General features: G+C 38.4%; 1 protein-coding gene across 5 annotated transcripts in view; it reads right to left on the bottom strand.

Annotated features, from left to right (window-relative positions):
• RGS7 (regulator of G protein signaling 7) overlaps positions 1-23,443 on the bottom strand; it is a 472,754-nt gene that overhangs the window by 197,705 nt on the left and 251,606 nt on the right. For 4 of the 5 annotated variants that reach the window (XM_015099194.4, XM_060396466.1, XM_015099193.4 and 1 more), the window contains exon 3: positions 506-602. In XM_015099194.4, the coding sequence (XP_014954680.1) occupies positions 506-602 (97 nt within the window). Of the gene's footprint in view, positions 1-505; positions 603-23,443 lie in introns of those variants that run through there. The other variant, XM_060396468.1, reaches the window with a different exon arrangement.

The following is a 23,443-nucleotide window of genomic DNA, read 5'->3' as shown; positions in this document are numbered from 1 at the left end:
GAATTAAACTCTTTGGTTGGCTTTCAAAGACCCTCATTATTTGACCCAACTCTAGCTGTTTCCATCTATCCACCCAGTTCTCAGCAGTTTGGTCCCTCCAAGTTCTACATGCAGAGTTGGTTGGAGTAGTAGTCTTAAGCCTGATAAAATTCTTCATTTTTCAAACTCAGCTTATCACTACTCCTCAGGAACCCTTTCTTGACTCCCCATTGATTTCAGTCACCCTCAGACTTCTTTATATAATCTACATCATACTGGTTCACACATTTTTATTTTAATATTATTCTTTATTATTTCACATTTATTTATTACATTTTTGCAATTAAATTTTGGTAAGATTATGATTTTTTTTTTGCAGTTTTGACTTGTTTTACTGTCAAGTATCCAACATAATGTTGACCTAATGAGTTAGAAAGAGCTTCAATAAGTAAATGGCTAGAACAGATTTTAAATAGTTTTGTGAAAAGTGCTGGAGGAAATAGTGTTACACTGAATGCAGACTTACCGGAGAAGACACTAGGTATCTTGGAGAGGAAACTTTTGACAGTACGAATAGGAATTCCATTTTTTTCATCTTGCATGCGTGCTATGACGTCTTCCATCTAAATAACAATAATAAAATGATTAAAGCATTTTAAAAGTTGAACCTTTTGAAAAAAGTTCTCATAAGAATTTTGAATATCTGTTTTACTTAGCTAAGAATAATGCCATATTTTTGTCTTTCTACACTTTATCATATAAATATTTTCAGTTTGGTTAAAAGATGATTGAGAAAACAGAAAGATGGGTTTTTTTGAGTCCACTAAGCTTAAGAATAATTTTGTGCTTAGAATATTGCCTCTCTCCTGTTTTCATATTCTTTGGTTATAAATGATAGAAAATATTGTGATAATAAGATCCACATTTCATTAGTGCTATCTCTTGAACTCAGTGCAAAAGAAAATAGAAGACTTAAAAGCATCAGTTGGGATTTCCTCTTCAAACAAGAGAGTTTCTATGATTTAAATTAACATTAACTTCTACAACCTGTGATTTGCCTAGAAATACAGGACTGTTGCTTCTCTTGTTCAGGCATTTACTAAAGTGAGATATGAAATGTACATGCATGAACACACATGTACACAATTAATAAAATAAATGTCACATGATAGCCTTTTGCCTATTTACTACCTTCCAAGATATGTATTTTTCTTTCAATTTGATTAGTACATTCTCTTCTGTTTCTATAAATTTTTCAGTTTTAAAGGGCTTTGCTTTACAAAGTCTAATATGAAATTTAGTTCTAAAAAACATTTGTTCAAATCACAGCTTCAGACTTTTGTATGTGCTTCTAAACCTATGGCATATATTTACACACAAAGATACATATGTTGTATGAACAGTATTCATCTCAAAATCTATTCATTTATGATCCTATAAATGGCTTAGTGGTAAAGAACCCATCTGCCAATGCAGGAGACACAGGAAATGCGGGTTCGATCTCTGGGTCAGGAAGATCCCCTGAAGAAGGAAATGGCAACCCACTCCAGTATTCTTGCCTAGGAAGTCCATCTACAGACGACTTAGCGACTAAAAAACAACAAAATTACTGATGCTGGATTCTAGACCAGACTTACGGAAGGCACTATGGATGTGAAAATGAATATAATACACTTGGCTGCCTTCAAAAAAAATTCAGGCAATACTGAAAACAATGGTAAAATTTGAGTAAGGTTTCATTAAATAGTGTAGTACCAATATAAATTTCCCATTTTTGAAAATTATACTATAATTATATAATATGCTGGAATTAGAGGAAACTGAGTAAAGGACATATAGAGAACTTTATGCATTATTTTTGCATCTTTTTCTGTGAATCTAAAATTATTCAAAATAAAACATTAAAAAAGTTATATTTTGTATTGGAGTGTAGTCGATTAACAATGTTGTGATAGTTTAGGGTGAGTGGCAAAGGGACTCAGCCATACATATTCATGTATCCATTCTCCCCCAAGCTCCCCTCCCATCCAGGCCACCACATAACATTGAGAAGAGTTCCATGTGCTATACAGTAGGTCCTTCTTAGTTATCCATTTAAAATATAGATGTATATATATGTCCATCCAAACTCCCTAAATATCCCTTCCCCCCATTCTTCCCCTCAATGTCTAATTGTTTTATCAATCAATTATCAACCAATACAACTTCAGAACAATATTCAGTGAAGAAATCTTACTTGCGTGGGTAAGTATTTTCAGGTTTATTAACATGAGAAACTGAGATGTGGGAAGAATGGATATAAGCTCTTATTATCATTTATGACTCTCTGAACAAGCTATGTAAGTTTGCTAAGGCTTCATTTTCTCATGTATAAAATGCATATAATAATATTTATAATTACTCTTTCACAATATTTGTAGGATTGGGTTGGGGCAAAAGGGGTAATTTACTAAACCAGCTAGCATACATAAAGCACCATACATGGGCAGACAGCACATACTGGGCTTCCGATGTCTATAAACACCCCTGATACTTGGAGACGTGCATTTTCCACTCCTTATGTCCCTTTTCCATGTGAAAGCAGCACCATCAGCTGAATTCTCCTGCCTCTCTCTGTTCCCTAATCCATTCCACTCTGGGGAACTGGGCTGACTTAAGCAGAAGGATTGGTAAAGAGAAATTGGCCTATTGGGCCCATCACTATCCTGTGGGGAAGCCCCTACCCAAATCTGCTGATTTAGAGAGGCCCACCCCAGTGGGTGAGTAGTCAGTTAGGTACTAGGTTTTAGGATTAAGTCTCCCGTGTTCACAAATACTCTTTAGTATAATAGCTTTGTCAGCAATCAAGGTGCTACTGTGATCTCTAACTGCTTTACTTTCTGGTTGTGAGTTTCAGTGGGTTCTGAATTCAGATAGGAAAGGAAGTCTTTTTCCTAAGATCAGACCCCCAAACACCCCAACATATTCAATTCCTCACATGTAGTAAATATATTTCATCCAATTACAGAATCATGAAAAAAGATCCACTTTTATGACTTTTATTTTGTTGTTGTTTGTCCTTCATTCATCTGACACAACATTCAGAAACGACGAATAAGCTGCTTTGCTTTACCTAATATCAGCCTGTAAACCTTTGTATGATCAGCTTGGACATGGAAACCTCTCTGACTCTCACTTTAATTAGTTCAGCTCCCCAGCATGTAACGATCATCACCTCTGGTTTTGGGTGTGGAATTAAGGTCTGCCTCTCAGTCTGCTGAATTTCAAAGGACCAAGGTTATGAGCGTGGGAATTAAGAGTAACCTGGAGCTATCCCACGTCCGAGGTCAGGGGCAGCGGCCTAGAGTGCCAGGCTGCAATGGCGCAGGAACGGCCGAGAGGAGCTACCCTGCGTCCGAGGTCAGTGGTGGCCAGGAGGAGCTACCCCACGTCCAAGGTCAGGGGTGGCCAGGAGAAGCCACCTCGGGAGAAGCAACGACAGAATGATCTCTGTTCGTCTCCAAGGCAAACCATTCAGTGTCACAGTTATCCAAGTCTATGCCCCAACCAGTAACGCTGAACAAACTGAAGTTGAACGGTTTAATGAAGACCTACAAGACCTTGTAGAACTAACAACCAAAAAAGATATTCTTTTCATTATAGGGGACTGGAATGCAAAAGTAAAAGGTCAAGAAACACCTGGAGTAACAGGCAAATTTGGCCTTGGAATGAGGAATGAAGCAGGGCAAAGACTAATAGAGTTTTGCCAAGAAAAAGCACTGGTCATAGCAAACACCCTCTTCCAACAACACAAGAGAAGACTCTACACATGGATATCACCAGATGGTCAACACCAAAATCAGAATGATTATATTCTTTGCAGCCAAAGATGGAGAAGCTCTAGACAGTCAACAAAAACAAGACCAGGAGCTGACTGTGGCTCACATCATGAACTCCTCATTTCCAAATTCAGACTTAAATTGAAGAAAGTAGGGAAAACCGCTAGACCATTCAGGTATGAACTAAATCAAATCCCTTATGATTATACAGTGGAAGTGAGAAGTAGATTTAAGGGCCTAGATCCGAAAGATAGAGTGCCTGATGAACTATGAAATGAGGTTCGTGACATCGTACAGGAGACAGGGATCAAGACCATCCCCAAGGAAAAGAAATGCAGAAAAGCAAAATGGTTGTCTGGGGAGGCCTTACAAATAGCTGTGAAGAGAAGACAGGTGAAAAGCAAAGGAGAAAAGGAAGGATATAAGCATCTGAATGCAGAGTTCCAAAGAACAGCAAGAAGAGATAAGAAAGCCTTCTTCAGCGATCAATGCAAAGAAATAGAAGAAAACAACAGAATGGGAAAGACTATAGATCTCTTCAGGAAAATTAGAGATACCAAGGGAACATTTCATGCAAGGATGGACTCGATAAAGGACAGAAATGGTATGGACCTAACAGAAGCATCACTACGAACAAAGCTAGTGGAGGTGATGGAATTCCAGTTGAGCTGTTTCAAATCCTGATAGAGGATGCTGTGAAAGTGCTGCACTCAATATGCCAGCACATTTGGAAAACTCAGCAGTGGCCACAAGACTGGAAAAGGTCAGTTTTCATTCCAATTTCAAAGAAAGGCAATGCCAAAGAATGCTCAAACTACTGCACAATTGCATTCATCTCACATGCTAGTAAAGTAATGCTCAAAATTCTCCAAACCAGGCTTCAGCAATACGTGAACTGTGAACTCCCTGATATTCCAGCTGGTTTTAGAAAAGGCAGAGGAACCAGAGATCAAATTGCCAACATCTGCTGGATCATGGAAAAAGCAAGAGAGTTCTAGAAAAAACATCTATTTCTGCTTTCTTGACTATGCCAAAGCCTTTGACTGTATGGATCACAATACACTGTGGAAAATTCTGAAAGAGATGGGAATACCAGACCACCTAACCTGTCTCTTGAGAAACCTATATGCAGGTCAGGAAGCAACAGTTAGAACTGGACATGCAACAACAGACTGGTTCCAAATAGGAAAAGGAGTACGTCAAGGCTATATATTGTCACCCTGCTTATTTAACTTATATGCAGAGTACATCATGAGAAACCCTGGACTGGAAGAAACACAAGCTGGAATCAAGATTGCCGGGAGAAATATCAATAACCTCAGATATGCAGATGACACCACTCTTATGGCAGAAAGTCAAGAGGAGCTAAAAAGCCTCTTGATGAAAGTGAAAGAGGAGAGCAAAAGAGTTGGCCTAAAGCTCAACATTTAGAAAACGAAGATCATGGCATCCGGTCCCATCACTTCATGGGAAATAGATGGGAAACAGTGGAAACAGTGGCAGACTTTATTTTGGGGGCCTCCAAAATCACTGCAGATGGTGATTGCAGCCATGAAATTAAAAGACGCTTAGTCCTTGGAAGAAAAGTTATGACCAACCTAGATAGTACATTCAAAAGCAGAGACATTACTTTGCCGACTAAGGTCCGTCTAGTCAAGGCTATGGTTTTTCCAGTAGTCATGTATGGATGTGAGAGTTGGACTGTGAAGAAGGCTGAGCGCCGAAGATGCTTTTGAACTGTGGTGTTGGAGAAGACTCTTGAGAGTCCCTTGGACTGCAAAGAGATCCAACTAGTCCATTCTGAAGGAGATCAGCCCTGGGATTTCTTTGGAAGGAATGATGCTAAAGCTGAAACTCCAGTACTTTGGCCACCTCATGCGAAGAGTTGACTCATTGGAAAAGACTCTGCTGCTGGGAGGGATTGGGGGCAGGAGGAGAAGGGGACAATCGAGGATGAGATGGCTGGATGGCATCATGGACTCGATGGACGTGAGTCTGAGTGAACTCTGGGAGATGGTGATGAACAGGGAGGCCTGGCGTGCTGTGATTCATGGGGTTGCAAAGAGTTGGACATGACTGAGCGACTGAATGAACTGAACTGAACTATGTGGTTGTATTTTAAAATCTTCCATTTTCTTGAGCCATAATTTCCACAGGAAGAAAAAAGTTTAAAAATTCATGTAAAAACAGGATTTGTATTCCAGATTGAAAATGTGATGATCAAAATGAATTCATCTGTTTTTTTCTTAATTCAGATATGATCTATGCATGAACTCTCTCATGAAATAGAAAGAGTAAACAAAATGAGAAAACAAAGATAAATTCAATCTAGTTTTTAAAAGCTGAGATCAGTCACAAAGGCCACATATAATAAAAAATCATTCTAAACTCATTTAAGCTTTCACTCAGAGTCTATTTTTAAAATAAGCAGGTTTTAACATGCTTGATTACCAGCATTCTCATTATAAGATTAGAAAATAAGAGCAGACAAACTAAATAGCAAGCTAGATAGGAAGAGACTAAAAAAGTAACTCTAATAAATGATAAAACCCTTTGAGATGATTTAATTTAAGGCTTCAGATGTCATAGCTTTAATTTAATTTAATACCTTTAATTTAAAGACTCAGATGTCCTACCTTTCAAATAAGACATGTATATATACATCTATCTATCTACCTATCTATCTGTATTTCTCAAAAAAAGGCAATGCCAAAGAATGTTCCAACTACCAAGCAATTGCACTCATCTCATGCTCTAGCAAAGTAATGCTCTAAATTCTCCAAGCCAGGCTTCAACAGTATGCAAACCGAGAACTTACAGATGCTCAAGCTGAATTTAGAAAAGGCAGAGGAACCAGAGATCAAATTTCAAACATCTGTTGCATCATATAAAAAACAAGAGAATTTCAGAAAAACATCTACTTCTGCTGTATTGACTATGCCAAAGCCTTTGACTGTGTGGATCACAACAAAGTGTGAAATCTTCAAGAGATGGAAATACCAGTCTACCTTATCTGCCTCCTGAGAAATCCGTACGCAGGTCAAGAAGCAACAGTTAGAACCGGACATGGAACAATGGACTGGTTCCAAATTGGGAAAGGAGTACATCAAGGCTGTATATTGTCACCCTGTTTAACTTATACGCAGAGTACATCATATGAAATACCAGGCTAGATGAAAGACAAGCTGGAATCAATATTGCTGGGAGAAATATCAATAACATCAGATATGCAGATGACACCAGCCTTATGGCAGAAAGCGAAGAACTAGAGTCTCTTGATGAAAGTGAAAGAGCAGAGTGAAAAAGCTGGCTTAAAACTCAACATTCAAAAAACAAAGATCATAGCATCCCATCTCATCACTTCCTGGGAAACAGATGGGGAAACGATGGAAACAGTAACAGACTTTATATTCAAGGACTCCAAAATCACTGCAGAAAAAATGACTGCAGCCACAAAATTAAAAGATGCTTGCTCCTTGAAAGAAAAGGCATGACAAACTAGACAGCATATTAAAAAAGCAGAGATATTATTTAACCAACAAAGTTCCATATCGTCAAAGCTATGGTTTTTCCAGTAGTCATGTATGGATATGATGGTTGGGTCATAAAGAAAGCTGAGTCCCCAAGAATTGATACTTTTGAACTGTGGTGTTGGAGAAGACTTTTGAGAGTCCCTTGGACTGAAAGGAGATTGAACCAGTCAATTCTATAGGAAATCAGTCCTGAATATTCATTGGGAGGATTGATGCTGAAGCTGAAGCTCCAATATTCTGGCCACCTGATGCAAAGAAATGATTTATTGCAAAGACCCTGATGCTGGGAAAGATTGAAGGCAGGAGGAGAAGGGGATGACAGATGATGAGATAGTTGGATGGCATCACCGACTCAATGGACATGAGTTTGAGCAAGTGCCTGGAGTTGGTGATGGACAGGGAAGCCTGATGTACTGTTGTCCATGGGGTCACAAAGAGTTGGACATGACTGAGCAACTGCACTGAACTGAACTGAATCAACAACAGTGCAATATCTGTAAATTAATGTGATACAGTACATTAACAAATTAAAGAATAAAAATTATATGAACATCTCAACAGATACAGAAAGAAGCATTTGACAAAATTCAATATCTATATATGATTTAAAACAACACTCAACAAAGTGAGTATAACAGAAACAAACCTCATGTAAAAAGACCATATATGATAAACCCACATAGGCGGTCACATGCAATTGTGAGAGCTGGACACTAAAGAAAGCAGAGGGTTGAAGAATTGATAGCTTCAAACTATGGTGGTATAGAAGACTCCTGAGAGTCCCTTGGACAGCAAGGAAGTCAAAACACATCAATCTTAAGGGAAATCAACCCTGAATACTCGTTGGAAGGACTGATGCTGAAGTTGAAGCTCCAGTATTTTGGTCATCTGATGCAAAGAGCTGACTCATTGGAATGTTCCTGATGCTGAGAAAGATTGAGGGCAGAAGGAGAAGAGTGCATCAGAGGATGAGATGGCTGGATGGCATCACCGATGTGATGGACATGAACTTGGGCAAAAGGAGATGGTGAGGGACAGAGAGGCCTGGTGTGCTGCATGGGGTCAGAAAGAGTCAGACACAACTGGGTGACTGGACGACAACAATGACAAACCCACAGCCAACATCATACTCAAGGATGAAAAGGACTTCTTTCCTGTAAGATCACAAACAGGAAAAGGATGCCAACTCTCACTACTTTTATTCACCATAGTATTAGAAGTCCTAGACACAGCAATCAAGAAAAAAGAGGAATTCCAACTGGAAGAGAAGTAAAACAGTTATTTTCAAGTGACAAATTACCCAGAAAATCCTAAAGAAGTCACCGAAAAAAAAAAAAAAATTAGAACTCATCAACGAACTGGGCAATGATGCAAGATTTAAAATTAATATATAGAAGTCTATTGCATTTCTACCAATTTACAACAAACAATCAGAGAAAGAAATTAAGAAAACTATCCCATTTACAATTGCAGCAAAATATAAAATATATAGGGATAAATCTAAGGAGGTAAAAGACTTGAACATGGAAAATTGTAACATGCTGATGAAGGAAATGAAAACATAAACAGATGGAAAGATATACCACGGTCTTGGATTGGAAGAACTAATACTGCTAAAATACCATACTAGCCAAATTAATCTACAGCTTCAATGCAAGGTCTATCAAAATACACACTGTATTTTTCACAGAACTAGAACAAATAATTCTAACATTTGTATGGAAATACAGAAGACCCACAAAAGCCAAAATCAGCTGTAGAAAGAAGAACAAAGCTGAAGGTATCACATTTCCTAATTTCAAACTGTACCACATAAATACAGGCATCAAAACAGTATGATGCTGGGACAAAACAAGCCACATAAATCACTGGAACAAAAGGGAGACCACAGAAACTATACCACAATTATAGGGGAATTAATCTATGGGAAAGGATGCAAGGATATAGAGTGAGGAAAAGATAACCTTCAACAAGGCCACTTTTGGGAAAACTAGACAGTTACATGCAAAAGAATCCAACTGAACTACTCTCTCACACCAAGCACAGAAATAAACTCAAAATGAATTAAAGATTTAAATGAAAGACCTCAGACCATAATACTTCCAGTAGTATCTTTGAGTCAGTGATGCCATCCAACCATCTTGTCCTCTGTTATTCCCTTCTCTTTCTGCTTTCAATCTTTCCCAACATCAGGGTCTTTTCTAATGAGTTGGTTCTTCGTATCAGGGGGCCAAAGTATTGAAATAGAGCTTCAGCTTCAGCATCAGTCCTTCCAATGAATATTCAGCATTGATTTCCTTTAGCATTGACTGGCTGGATCTCCTTGCAGTCCAAGGGACTTTCAAGAGTCCTCTCCACCACAATTCAAAAGCATCAATTCTTCAGTGCTCAGCTTTCTTTATCCTCAACTCTCCCATCCATACATGACTATTCGAAAAACCAGCAGTCCAGCTAGAGCTATAAATATAAGGTTAAGTTCCCTAAGTCTCATCACTACCCCAGGAAGACTTCAGATATAGAAAACTGTCAAGAGATTTTTAAGACCAGAAAGGAAGGTGCACTGAGAAGGAAATTTAAGAGACAAGTGTACTTGCAGCATTGATCAAGTAGAAAAATATGGCAAACTTTCGGAGTTAGGTAGACAAGATCTGTATTCACTATGTGTTGTGTTTTTTCCCAGCCTGGAAGCACCAGGCAGTTCTTTGCCCATCTATATGCCTGAAGACCTAGAATCTGAACATTCTTGTCAGGGCTCAGGAGTCAGAAATGTGAGACCCTTTTCAGGGACTATTAAAAAAAGTTTATCCAGTGGTTTCATTGATAACCTAGGTTCTCCTAGATTGGACTATTCGTTCCTTCGCAAAACTGCAAAAGACAATGACAGAGGAAGTACTATTCTGCCCAGGCTTCTTTCCCATCAGGGATTCCATAAGAGAATTAAGCCCTTCAAAATATGATATTCGTGATTATTTTCTGAATTCTCTCAAAGTTGGTAGTGGGGTAGTGGCATTCTGATAGTATAGCAGTTAACTTTTTACATAACATGGAACCCTCAGGCAATTAGGGTTTAATATTCTCAGAAAATCCTGGTTGAGCGTTCTGTTCCAGACGAGACCTGTCAGTGCATGGAGTGTTATTTTTGGAGTCACTAGCACTAGCTATGTTCTGTTTCCGCTGAGAAAAAATGAGGGCTTTAGATTAAGTGTGGGTAGAAGGGCTACGGGAATGATTTCACTATTGTTGTAACAAGAATGACCAAAACAATGTTTTATGATCACCACCACCAGATACGTGATTACTGTTTAGCCCAGGTTAATCCAGCCTGCTTAGCGTAAGAATTAATACTCTGTCTGTGGCTCCCATTTTGAAAAAAAATTAAGGATTATAACCTGAAGGTAAATCAAAAGCACTTTAAATGGACAAAAGCATACTCATGCTAATGATGAAGGTTTACCTACTTCAGAGGCACACTCTAAAAATGAAAATACAATGATTTGGCTATCTGCCTTATATTTCATGTTTTTCAAAGTTTTAAATTGGTTTTCACTGCTGCTGATGTTGATCTTCTCTACATGAATTCCTTGGTTTACTTATTTCATAAAATGATTTTTAAAGTTCAGTTTCTTAGAATTCTTCTGAAGTCAATAAGTAAATTGTAGAAATCAAAAGGGGAAAAATTCCTCTTTTATCTGTCATAAAGCTACCAATTCAGGCATTACCAGGCAAAAATGGGTTTTATTTTTTCAAAAGCATTTGAACAGAAATATTAATGTTTCCAACCTACTGAACAGTTAGCTATAAATAAGGGAAAATTCCATGTGACTTTTCTGATTCACCCTTCACATGTAGAAGGTTGGAGATGGGGATTTGGCAAAAATCACCTGTTAATAACTGATATGTCTACCAAAAAAAGCTCTCTACACCGAATTTAGTGCAGCTCTTCACTCACTCAACTCGACTCTTAAAAGACAAACTAGGATACATAATAATCAAGCTAATACAAAATTCCTATACAAATTAGGTCCAAAACTAGACACAAAATATATCACTTCTCATTGAATAAACATTTCTTTTATATCACCCATACTTTGATTTTTTTTCCTCTTGAAAACAAAATTCTCATGCCAAGGAATTCAGAACTCCTAGCTGCCTTCTTCCTGACAATACTCAACAATTTCATGATAAAAAAATAGTTTGCCTTAAACTTCCTCCTAGAACATCTGTGTCTATTATTTTATAGTTAAAGCATAGATGTCAGGTATAATTTCATGTATAGGTGGAATTTTTATAACAAAGCAAATAAACAAACATAACAAATCAGAAGCAGAATTACAGATACAGAGAACATACAGGTGGAGGGGAGTAGAGGGAAAAAAGAAGTAGGTGAGGAAATTAAGAGGTATAAACAGCTGGTTGCAAAATAAATGAGTCAGGAGTATGAAATGTACAGTGTGGGACACACAGTCAATAACTATATAATATTTTTGCACAGTGACATGTAACTAGACTTATCATTGTGATTATTTTGAAATACAAAGCAATATCGAATCATTATGTTGTATAGCATGAATTAACAGTATTCCAGGGTAATTTTATATCCTAAGAGCTCTCATCAAAAGGAAAAGTTGCTGCTTTGTCTTTAATTTTGTACCTATGAGATAGATGCTTACTAAATTGATTGTGTTAATCATTTCATGATGTACATATATATGTTAAAAATCAGGCTGTAGGAGATCAACCAAGGTGGCACACTAAGAGAAAATATTGAGATCACCTATCCCCCAAAAGACATCCAAAACACAACTGTAGGAGGAGTCAAGGAGGCAGCAGAAGAGGATGTAGAATTCGTTGCTTCTCACAAGTACATCAACAATATATCACAAATGGAACAATTCTCTCAGCGCTCCTATTGAACTTTAGTGGAAGGAAGACATCAAATACCTAAAAGGATGAGAAAAATCTCCTTGCAACTGGGTAGGACAAAAGAAGGGGAAAAAAAGGAAAAGAGGAATCAAAAAAGGAACCAGAAATCATAGTGGGAAGCTAAAGGTGAGGAGAACTGAAGGGGAGGAGAGTTCCCCACACTCAGAAAGAGAATAAAGGATTTGTCTTTCCCCAAGACAATTTTTTTTTTTTAATTTAAGCTCCAAAATCACTGCAGATGGTGACTGCGGCCGTGAAATTAAAAGATGCTTGCTCCTTGGAAGGAAAGCTATGACAAACAATGTATTAAAAAACAGGGACATCACTTTGCTAACAAAGGTCTGTATAGTCAAAGCTATGGTTTTTCCAGTAGTCTGTACAGATGCTAGAGTTGGACCATAAAGACGGCTGAGCATGGAAGAATTGATGTTTTCGAACTGTGGTGCTGGAGAAGACTCTTGAGAGTCCATTGGACTACAAGGAGATCAAACCATTCAACTTTAAAGGAAATGAAGCCTGAATATTCACCGGAAGGGACTGATGCTAAAACTGAAATTCCATTACTTTGGTCACCTGATGCAAAGAGCTGACTCATTGGAAAAGACACTGATGCTGGGAAAGATTGAAGGCAAAAGGAGAAGGGGGCAGCAGAGGGTGAGATGGTTGGACAGCATCACCGATTAAAAAGACATGAATCCGAGCAAACTCCAGGAGATATTCAAGGACAGAGGAACGTGGATTGCTGCAGTCCATGAGGTCGCAAATAGTTGGACATGAGTTAGTGACTAAACACAACAACAAAAACAAAGATATTACGTGGAAAATGTTTCTTGGGATCTTAAATATTTGAGGCATGGTCTTGTCGTTTTGCTTCATGAACCACAATCTAGATGTCAGGTGGAATGCTATGTCCTTGGAGTTTAATGTAGAATTTCTTTGACCTTCCAATGAATGACATGAGGAAGTTTTAGGCTGTTCTGGGATATCGGCTAATCTCTTCCTGGCTCAGATTTATACAGACAGAGGGTCATCATTCTGTGTCTGCATATAGTGAGCTCAAGATCAACAATTACATAGCTCTCCATAAGAATGCTACTCACATCAATTAAAGGTTTTCTAGAATTCACTCAGTATTTGAGAAGATAACATGGAGAAGGCTGCTCTGGTCTCTGTTCCTCCTTTTCCCTCATCCAAATACTTCTGATGCATGTATGCATGTTCGTATGTGTGTGTGCGACACACTGACTTCATCCTTCCTTTCTTCTGCAGAAGAGTCATGGGTTTCTCCTTGGCTCTCTTGAACATCAGCTTCTTCCCCCACACTCAGCCTTCAGCTTCTATTCCAAGCATGCGTTCTCAACCAAGTCAATTCTCTATGTAAGAAAAGTTCTCATGCCAGCTGCAAAAAGAATAAAGCAATCATCCTATTTTTCAAAACTAATTTAGACACACAGTAGGTGTTTAGAATATAATAGATACATACATATTTATTTCTCTGAGTATAGAGGCTTCTCTGCGCTGTGAGCTGGCATGGAAACAGCCTGGGCTGACAGAGAGTTTTACACACACACACCATTCAATTTATAAAGGGAAAGGCATATATTAATTCCCCTTAACTACACAGATCTCAGTTCCTCTTAGGAATATGAACGTCAGACATTATCTCACAGTTGCCCTCTAACAAAGGAAAAATGCTCTCATTTTCAATGTGCAGAGAGAGAGAAGAGGAGACAGAAGTGGATTAAATGACTCCAAAACTGGCCTTCAGGCAGCAAAGGGCAGAACAACAGCTAGAACCTGGAGTTTTAAAAACCCAAGTCAAGGGCCAGGAGACAATGTTGTCTCACCAAGAAAAAAGTTTTCAAATTTTGCGCTTTCTCTCAAAATCGCTAAAATCTGAGGGTTTTTTTCCCATTTGTACTTATTGGGGTAGTATGCACAGCATGTGGTTCAAACTAGGCTCTAGAGCAACACTGTTTGGATAAAAATCACAGATCTGCTATTGTAGCTTCTGATCTTGAGAAACTTAGTCAACATTTTATCGCCTCAATCTCAGCATCTGAAAAATAGAAATGATAAATAATAGTATCCACCTCACAGAGCTATTGTGAGGATTAAATGAGTTTACACCCTCCTACCCCCAGCTCCCCATACACCTACCACAGAGCTTAGGAAAAGTGCCTGGTACAAAAAAACAGCACATAACTGTTGGCTATAATTATGTCTTCTTTTCAAATTGCTCATTCTTTTTTAGCAACCCTGAGTCGATTTTTTTTTCTCTTGGTGACAGCATTGTCTAACTACAGAAACCAACCTTGCAGAATACTAAGCATATGATTAAATCGAACATATTACCATTTTATTGTTCATGTCCCTCCTTTCTTTTCATTCTTTTTCCTATCACTTCCCTTTCTTCCTTCCTTTTTTATTTCCTTTCTTCCTTCTTTCCTCCCCTCCAGAAATACTTCCTGAGTGCCTACTAAGTGTACTACACATGCATGCTAAGTCAATTCAGCCATGTCTGACTCTTTGGAACCCTATGGACTGTAGCCTGCCAGGCTCCTTTGTCCATGGGATTCTCCAGGCAAGAGTACTGGAGTGGGTTGCCATGCCCTCCTCCATGGGACTTCCCAACTCAAGGATCAAATCCACAGCTTTTAAGTCTCTTGCACTGGGAGGTGAGTTCTTACCACTGAGGCCACTGGGAAGCCCCATGTGCATTATGGTACAGTATTAAACTAGGTACAGTAGTAAAGATGAAATAGCCATTTAAAAAGAATTTCCATACTATTTTATCAATTAAATTTAAAATAGAAGTAAATACTTGAACAAGGTAGACTGCCAACTATGGTATTAACATGCATCTAGGTATATACATCTAGATGTAAAAACATAGTTTTAGAGACTTTTCTCTGCAAAAATGTAACATATTTCATAAATATATAAGGATAAACAAATCTTTAGCTTCAAATGGAAATATAGAGAGATATGTAACTAAAAGGTCAGAAATGACTTCACTATATCAAAAAATTTAAATTATAAAACACATATATTTATGTAAGTATCTATGAATATTCTACAACTCTACAAAATATTTCAAAATTATTTCACAAAGCAATTGCTCAAAAACTGACTACTTAAATGTTATTTGAACATACAGAATAATAATAATAATAAAACAGCTCATCAGAGAAGTAGGTAGGGAACTTTACAAAAGAGGTGGGAACTCTATTAAGATTTTTTCAGTTTGGATACACTCACATTTTCATCCTCTATCCTATATGCTCTCTTAAGCTCAGAAAGAAGACAAATTAAATAATGCTTAAACAGCTAAATGATTGTATTGATGTTCCTACCAAGAAATAGTGACAGAAGGACAGCTTCTATTTATGTGCCAATTAACACTATGGAGAAGAGGGAAACATAACTTTATCAAAATTATACTTTTCTAATACTTTGACTGTGTGGATCACAACAAACTGTGGAAAATTCTGAAACAGATGGGAATACCAGACCACTTGACCTGCCTCTTGAGAAACCTGTATGCAGGTCAGGAAGCAACAGTTAGAACTGGACATGGAACAACAGACTGGTTCCAAATAGGAAAAGGAGTATGTCAAGGCTGTATATTGTCACCCTGCTTATTTAACTTATATGCAGAGTACTTCATGAGAAATGCTAGGCTGGAAGAAACACAAGCTGGAATCAAGATTGCTGGGAGATATATCAATAACCTCAGATATGCAGATGACACCACCTTTATGGCAGAAAGTGAAGAGGAACTAAAAAGCCTCTTGATGAAAGTGAAAGAGGAGAGTGAAGAAGTTGGCTTAAAGCTCAACATTCAGAAAACTAAGATCATGGCATCTGGTCCCATCACTTCATCAGAAATAGATGGGGAAACAGTGGAAACAGTGTCAGACTTTATTTTGGGGGGCTCCAAAATCACTGCAGATGGTGATTACAGCCATGAAATTAAAAGACACTTGGAAGGAAAGTTATGACCAACCTAGACAGCATATTGAAAAGCAGAGACGTTACTTTGCCAACAAGGTCCGTCTAGTCAGGGCTATGGTTTTTCCAGTAGTCATGTATGGATGCGAGAGTTGGACTGTGAAGAAAGCTGAGCGCTGAAGAATTGATGCTTTTGAACTGTGGTGTTGGAGAAGACTCTTGAGAGTCCCTTAGGCTGCAAGGAAATCCAGCCGGTCCATCCTAAAGGAGATCAGTCCTGGATGTTTATTGGAGGACTGATGCTAAAGCTGAAACTCCAATACTTTGGCCACCTCATGCGAAGAGTTGACTCATTGGAAAAGACTCTGATGCTGGGAGGGATTGGGGGCCGGAGGAGAAGGAGACAACAGAGGATGAGATGGCTGGATGGCATCACTGACTCGATGGACATGAGTTTGAGTGAACTCTGGGAGTTGGTGATGGACAGGGAGGCCTGGCATGCTGCGATTCATGGGGTCGCAGAGTCGGACATGACTGAGCAACGGAACACTGAAAAAGAACTTTCCAAATAGAAGTCAAAAAAAGAAGTGAGTTTTTCACCCTCAGTCTCAACACTGAAATCAACCATAAGATTTATTTGCAAAATGCCATAAATAATTTGTGTGTTCAAGTGCACTTGGCTATCGGCCACCAGAAACAAACAGGGGAAACACACACACACACACACACACACACACACACACACACACACAAAACAAACCTGAATGAAAATTCTTTAAGCAGTAAAATAACAGATTATTTTTGTCTGTTCTAAGATCTCACAAAATGAGAGGCCCTGAGATAGAGTGGCTTGAGATCTGGTTACATCTTTGTGACCTTCATAATCATAGGGTGGCTGCAACAGTTTCAGGCATCACATTTCATACTCCAGTTTGAAATACAAACAAAATGGGCCTAGCACTTACTGTGCTTCCTTCAAATAGCAAAGAAATGTTCCTAGCAGCCCTATAAAGGAGATCTCTTAAGGTCAAATCAGCCAGAATTTGGTTACATGTGCTTGATTAGCCCATCACTGGCAAAGAGAATGGAATACACAAAATCAGCCACCCAGAAAGCAGTGGTTCTCAAACTTGAGTATGCACTGGAGTTATCTGGAGAGCTTATTAAAATGCAGATTTATGAGTTTGCATTTTCAAAAAGCTCCTAGGTGATGCTGATCCTTGTAAGCATGCTTTGTATTGCTCTAAAGCACGAGTGAGTATGAATGCCTACATAAAACTGGGTGTGTGTGCAGGGGTCAGGGGAATAACTCTTAGGTAATCAACCAAAGTTCATCTCAGATATATTATTAAAACTGCTTTTCATCCATTACTTTTAGATCAAATTAATGACATAACTGAATATCTTCTAGGTATTTTAGAATCACAAGCTTTTGATGTATATAACTACTGATCTATCTATCTGAATCTAGGGTAAGACTATAACTCAGAAAGTTGCTATCACTGCTCAGTAAACACAATCTTCAAATCATCAGTGTTACTGCGTGAAAGTGAAAGTCTCTCAGTTGTGTCCAACTCTTTGCGACCCCATGGACACAAAGTCCACGGAGTCCATGGAATTCTCCAGGCCAGAATCCTGGAGTGGGTAGCCTTTCCCTTCTCCAGGGGATCTTCCCAACGCAGGGATCAAACCTAGGTCTCCCATATTGCAGGCGGATTCTTTATCAGCTGAGCCATCAGGGAAGCCCAAGAATATTGGAGTGGGTACTTCACCCTTCTCCAGTGGATCTTCCCAACCCAGGAATCAAACCAGGGTCTCCTGCATTGCAGGTGGATTCTTTACCAACTAAGCAATCAGGCTTTCTATAGATGGAGCCATTACTTCTATTTAGAATGAGCACTATTTGGCTGACTTTAAAAAGGAGAAGAAAAAGAGGCTGAGGTTACAATTTTTTCTAGCCCAGCAAGCATTCACTTGGTAACCACTTTTAAGTAAAAAAATTCAAAACAATGCACTTCACCAGATGCTCCTTTAATTTTCCAGGGATTAATTTGAGAGTTAATTACACATTTTAAGTGATTAACAACAACAAAGAAAAAAAGCACTAAGCTCTCTACTGATGCTTTGAATTGTACTATGGACCACTGTTCATTCTCATTTTCGAGAACCAGAATCATTTTGACTCACAAAAAAAGTCCTGGAATGAATCTCCCTTCTACTTGGCAACATTTACTTGTTGTAATGAGCAAGTAATTACTTCTATAAATTCTATAGGAAGCTTTCAATTATTCATGTCTATTAATAAGAAAGGAGACAATAAGAAAAAGGCAAAGATAAAATCAGTCATGACTTCATGCCAAAAATACATATTTCTTAGTCAATAATTCTAAAATCTTTTTCCTAACTATATAGAATTGCTAACAACAAACACCAGTAAACATTCTCTGTTAAACCACCAAGCATCCTAAATTTGCAAGCCACTTAACTTTCTTGAACACCATTTCCTTACCTGAATGAAGCATTAAGGGTTTGGATTGAATGTCTTTGCTTTTTAATATTCCTTTCAAATACAGTCTAAAGGTGACAACTCCTTCCTCTGCACCATTCATCTTTGGAGATAAGTGTTATTAGCAATTAAATATGAAATAATAGGAAAAAAGGTTTTTAACTACAAAGTAAAAGAAAATAAGAGGCCAGGATAATTCTGATCTGAAAGGAGAGTTGGTTGTAACATGGTAGTCCAGTTCAGTTCAGTCGCTCACTTTTGTCCAACTCTTTGCAACCCCATGAACTGCAGCACGCCAGGCCTCCCTGTCCATTACCAACTCCTGGAGTCCACTCAAACCCATGTCCATTGAGTCAGTGATGCCATCCAACCATCCCATCCTCTGTCATCCCCTTCTCCTCTTGCTCTTAATCTTTCCCAGCATCAGGGTCTTTTCCAAGGAGTCAGTTCTTCCTATCAGGTGGGCCAAAGTATTGGAGTTTCAGCTTCAGCATCAGTCCTTCCAATGAACACCCAGGACTGATCTCCTTTCAGATGGACTGGTTGGATCTCCTTGCAGTCCAAGGGACTCTCAAGAGTCTTCTCCAACATCACAGTTCAAAAGCATCAGTTCTTCGGTGCTCAGCTTTCTTTATAGTCCAACTCTCACATCCATACATGACCACTGGAAAACCATAGCCTTGACTACACGGACCTTTGTTGACAAAGTAATGTCTCTGCTTTTCAATATGCTGTCTAGGTTGGTCATAACTTTCCTTCCAAGAAGCAAGCGTCTTTTAATTTCATGGCTAACATGATAGAGATGGCGACAATTTAAGAAGGTATATTAACTGAATTAATGCCAGTTTGAAGAATGATGTGTCCATACCAATGACATGATTCACTTTAAAAAAAAAATTAAGCAAACTATGTGTTTCTCCTATAGACTTTCCTCTCTGTACCTTAAAAACACCTTTCCAGAGTCACTCATGAGTCATACTCATCCTTGAATTAAACTAAACACTCAGCACATGTGAAAGAAATGAAATGTTTATTTGGAAAAGTAAAGGAATTTGGATCTCTGCTCACTCACTTGAATCTAACCACCAAAATAATGATATTTCACTCTTTCTAGAACAACAGTTCTCAAACTTGAGCCTGTATCAGAATCAACTGGTAGGCTTATTAAAACAGAGGTGTTGGGTCCCACCCCCAGGGTTTCCAAGTCAGTAGATCCGAAGTAGGGCCTGAAAATTTGCATTTGTAACATTTTTCCAGGATAAGGTGGTTGACATTAATGGTATCAGGTCCACAGTTAGGGATTATTGTTCTAGAAGATGGGTAATGATTGGTAAGTATGAAGTAGAGACTGTCTCATTAGACATACATGCGGGAACTGGGCACAGCGTAGGAAAATATTTCATAAGAAAAAGGACACCTAAACTGTTAAGGATATACCATGTATCTCTCATAACATCACAGCTCTCATTTTTCTACTTATTTATGATTCCAAATCTGAGCAGTACAAATGTACAAGCTGGAGCTGATTAAACCCAACATCCAATGTTACTTCACTGATTTTTTTTTTTCTCTCTTAAAGAAACAAAAAATCTTTGACTTCCTTTGCTAGCTATCTTACCATAAAATGCAAAGAAATGTTGATTAATCAAGCAGAGAATGAAGGACATTTTTTCTTTTACTTGTCTGGTTCATTATACTAGCTTGAATCACATTACATATCCTGTTAATAGATGATGCTCAAAAATTTAGCAAACCAAATGCAGCATTATTATCAACCCTAACTAGAAAATGTGACGTATTAGATTAAATAAAAGGAAAGAAAGCAGCAGCAGTCTATTAGTGAGGGACCTGTTGAAGGACTGTCATTGTTCACAAGCCAAGGATTCTGCCCCTTTTTTCACTAATAGAAAATTCTCACAAATACAATTCAAAGCTTTCTGAGAGCCTACAGACAATGCAAAATATTCTGCTTGTACATGTTTCTTACAAAAATTAAGAAGGAGGATGATTTGGGGTAGACTAATATTTTTCATGCAGAAATCCATAAATATTTTATTATAATAGCACAAGGACTTCACTGAATGTTTCCCCTGTCTCCATGCGTAGAATGAAGCTCAGAAAAATGTTCATTTGCATATTTACTTAATAACCATTCATGGAAAGCATAGGCCCAGGTCTGTGCTTTGGATAGGAAAAAAAAAAATCCCTCTCTTCATCAGTTTTGACAGCTTGTCAGCTAGGAACAAAAATACACCAACTGCTTGAGAGAAAAGTCTCAAGCAAATTTTTTTTAATCAAAGGGAAAAATAAGCAACTAAATAACTAAATACAACTGGCATGAGTGTAGGACATTATGGAATACATTGACACAAGTTTATAAGAGATACTTGCATTTCTTGAGGGGGTACATTAGCCCCAAATCTTACAGAATAGAAGCAATCTCAAGGTTAAAAATTAGATTTATTATTAAAATTTTTCAACAACTTGACTTATAAGAAAGGAATTTCAAAATAAAAAAAAATGAGCAAAATATTCTATATCATAATACACTGTAGAAATGTAACAGGTTGTAAAAATTGTAATGCAGAGGACATGTGGCCAAGATGATGGGGTAGGAAGATGCTGAGCTAACTTCCTCCTATAGACATACCAAAATTACAACTACTTACACAGCAACTATTGATAAGCACAACATGAAGATTAACAGAAAAGATTTCCACAACTAAAGGGCACATGAAGTACCCACAATGAGACAGGTAGGAGGGGTGAAGATGCAGTATGTCAGGATTCATATCCCCTGAGCAGGCAACCCACATACAGGAGAATAATCACAGTTGCAGAGGTTTTCTCCAAGGATTAAGGAATTCAAGCCCATACTGGGCTCCATAGCCTGGGGGCCTTGCAACAAGAAGACAAGCCGTCAGAACATCCAACTTTGAAAGCCAGTGGGGCTTGCGTATGGGAGAATGGGAGCGCTGCAAGAAACAGAGACTCTGTAAAAGGCTGCAAACAAAAATCACATGTACATTGAGTCCCAACAGAGAGGCAGTAAATTAAAAGCAGCCTCACTCAAGACACTTCAGAGAGCCTCTTTGAAAGGCAGGAGCCAACTGGGAATCCCTCTGAGGATCTATTAGATGCTGGCAGCAACCATTTTGGGGAGTTCCTTCAATCATGAGGACATCCGTGCTGGTGCATTAGAATCCTCCCACTAGCCTATTAGTGCCAGGGTGGGGGTTCCCTGCCCACCAGCAGGTGAGCACCAGCTACACAATTCCTCAGGCCATGCAGCCAGCTTCCCCAGGAACCAGCGTACTTCACTAGTAGGCCAGGAACAGACCTAGCCCCTAGGCTCTGCATCCAGCTGCCCTGGGATCTGGACCTGCCCACCAGCAGGTCAGCACAAGCCCTGGGCCACTGCTAGCCTTTAGCCAGCTACCCTAGAACCCAACCTCACCAACCAGCTGGCTGAAAGCCACCACTAGAGACAGGAGCTGATAGCCAACCAGGCTGGGGGCAAGCACCACCTACCGGTGTTCACACGTTAGTTTGCCATGGCAAAACAGAAGGGCTCAGGGCATACTCACATATGGGGCGCCCCTAGAGCATACAGCTCTGGTGACCAGAGGATAATGTGCTACTGAGCCCTATAGGAGAGCTCCTATATAACGCCACTTCCCCAAGTACACGAAATGTAACCAACCTACATACATAATACATAGAAAAAAACATGAAAAATTAGGCAAAATGAGGAGATGGGGAATATATCACAAATGAAGAAGATAAAACATCAGAAGAAAAACTAAACAAAGTGGAGATAAAGCAATTTACCCAATAAAGAGTTCAAATGATGATCATAAAGATGCTCAACAAACTTGAGCGAAGAATGTACAACGGTGAAAGGTTTAACTAACAGAAAACATAAAGAAGAAGAAAAAGAGCTGAAAAATACAACTGAAATAAAAGGTACATTATAAGGAATCAACAGTAAGTTAGATGATACAGATGAATGAATCAGCAAAAGGAAAAACCCAGTAGTGCAAATAGCCCAATGAAGGGAATAAAAGTAAAAGTAATATTTAAAAATTGGGATAGTTTAAGAGGCCTTTGGAACAACATGACATGTACTATGGTTGCATTATAGGTGTTCCATAAGAAGAAGAAAGAGAGAAAGGGGCAGAGAACTTACTTGAAGAAATAATAGCTGAAAATGTCCCTAGCCTGGGAAAGGAAACAGACATCCAGATACCAGAAGCCATACAGGGTCATGACCAATCTTTGCAAAGAGTTCCACTTCGAGATACATTATAAATAAAATGGAAAAAAAAAAGGATACAGAAAGAATTTTAAAAGCAGCATAACAAAAGCAAAATTATAATATACTGAATTCAAAAATACATTAAAAGGATCATACATCACGATCAAGTGGATTTACCCTGGGGATTAATGGATGATTCAAGATCCTTAAATCAATCACTGTGACACATCACATTAAGAAATTGAAGAATAAAACTCATATGATCATCTCAATAGATAAAGAAAAGACTTTTGACAAAATTTAACGTTCATTTATTATTAAAAAATGCTATCAACAAAGTAGGTATAGAGGGAACACATCTAAATATATAAAGATCATATGTGACAAAAATGTAGCTAACATCATACTCAACAGGGAAACTATGAAAGCACTTTTCTAAGATCAAGAACAAGAAAAAAATGCCCATTCTTGA

This window comes from Ovis aries, chromosome 12, assembly GCF_016772045.2.
Source record: "Ovis aries strain OAR_USU_Benz2616 breed Rambouillet chromosome 12, ARS-UI_Ramb_v3.0, whole genome shotgun sequence".
NCBI classification, from domain to species: Eukaryota; Metazoa; Chordata; class Mammalia; order Artiodactyla; family Bovidae; genus Ovis; species Ovis aries.
This window is presented reverse-complemented; position numbering and strand designations above follow the sequence as displayed.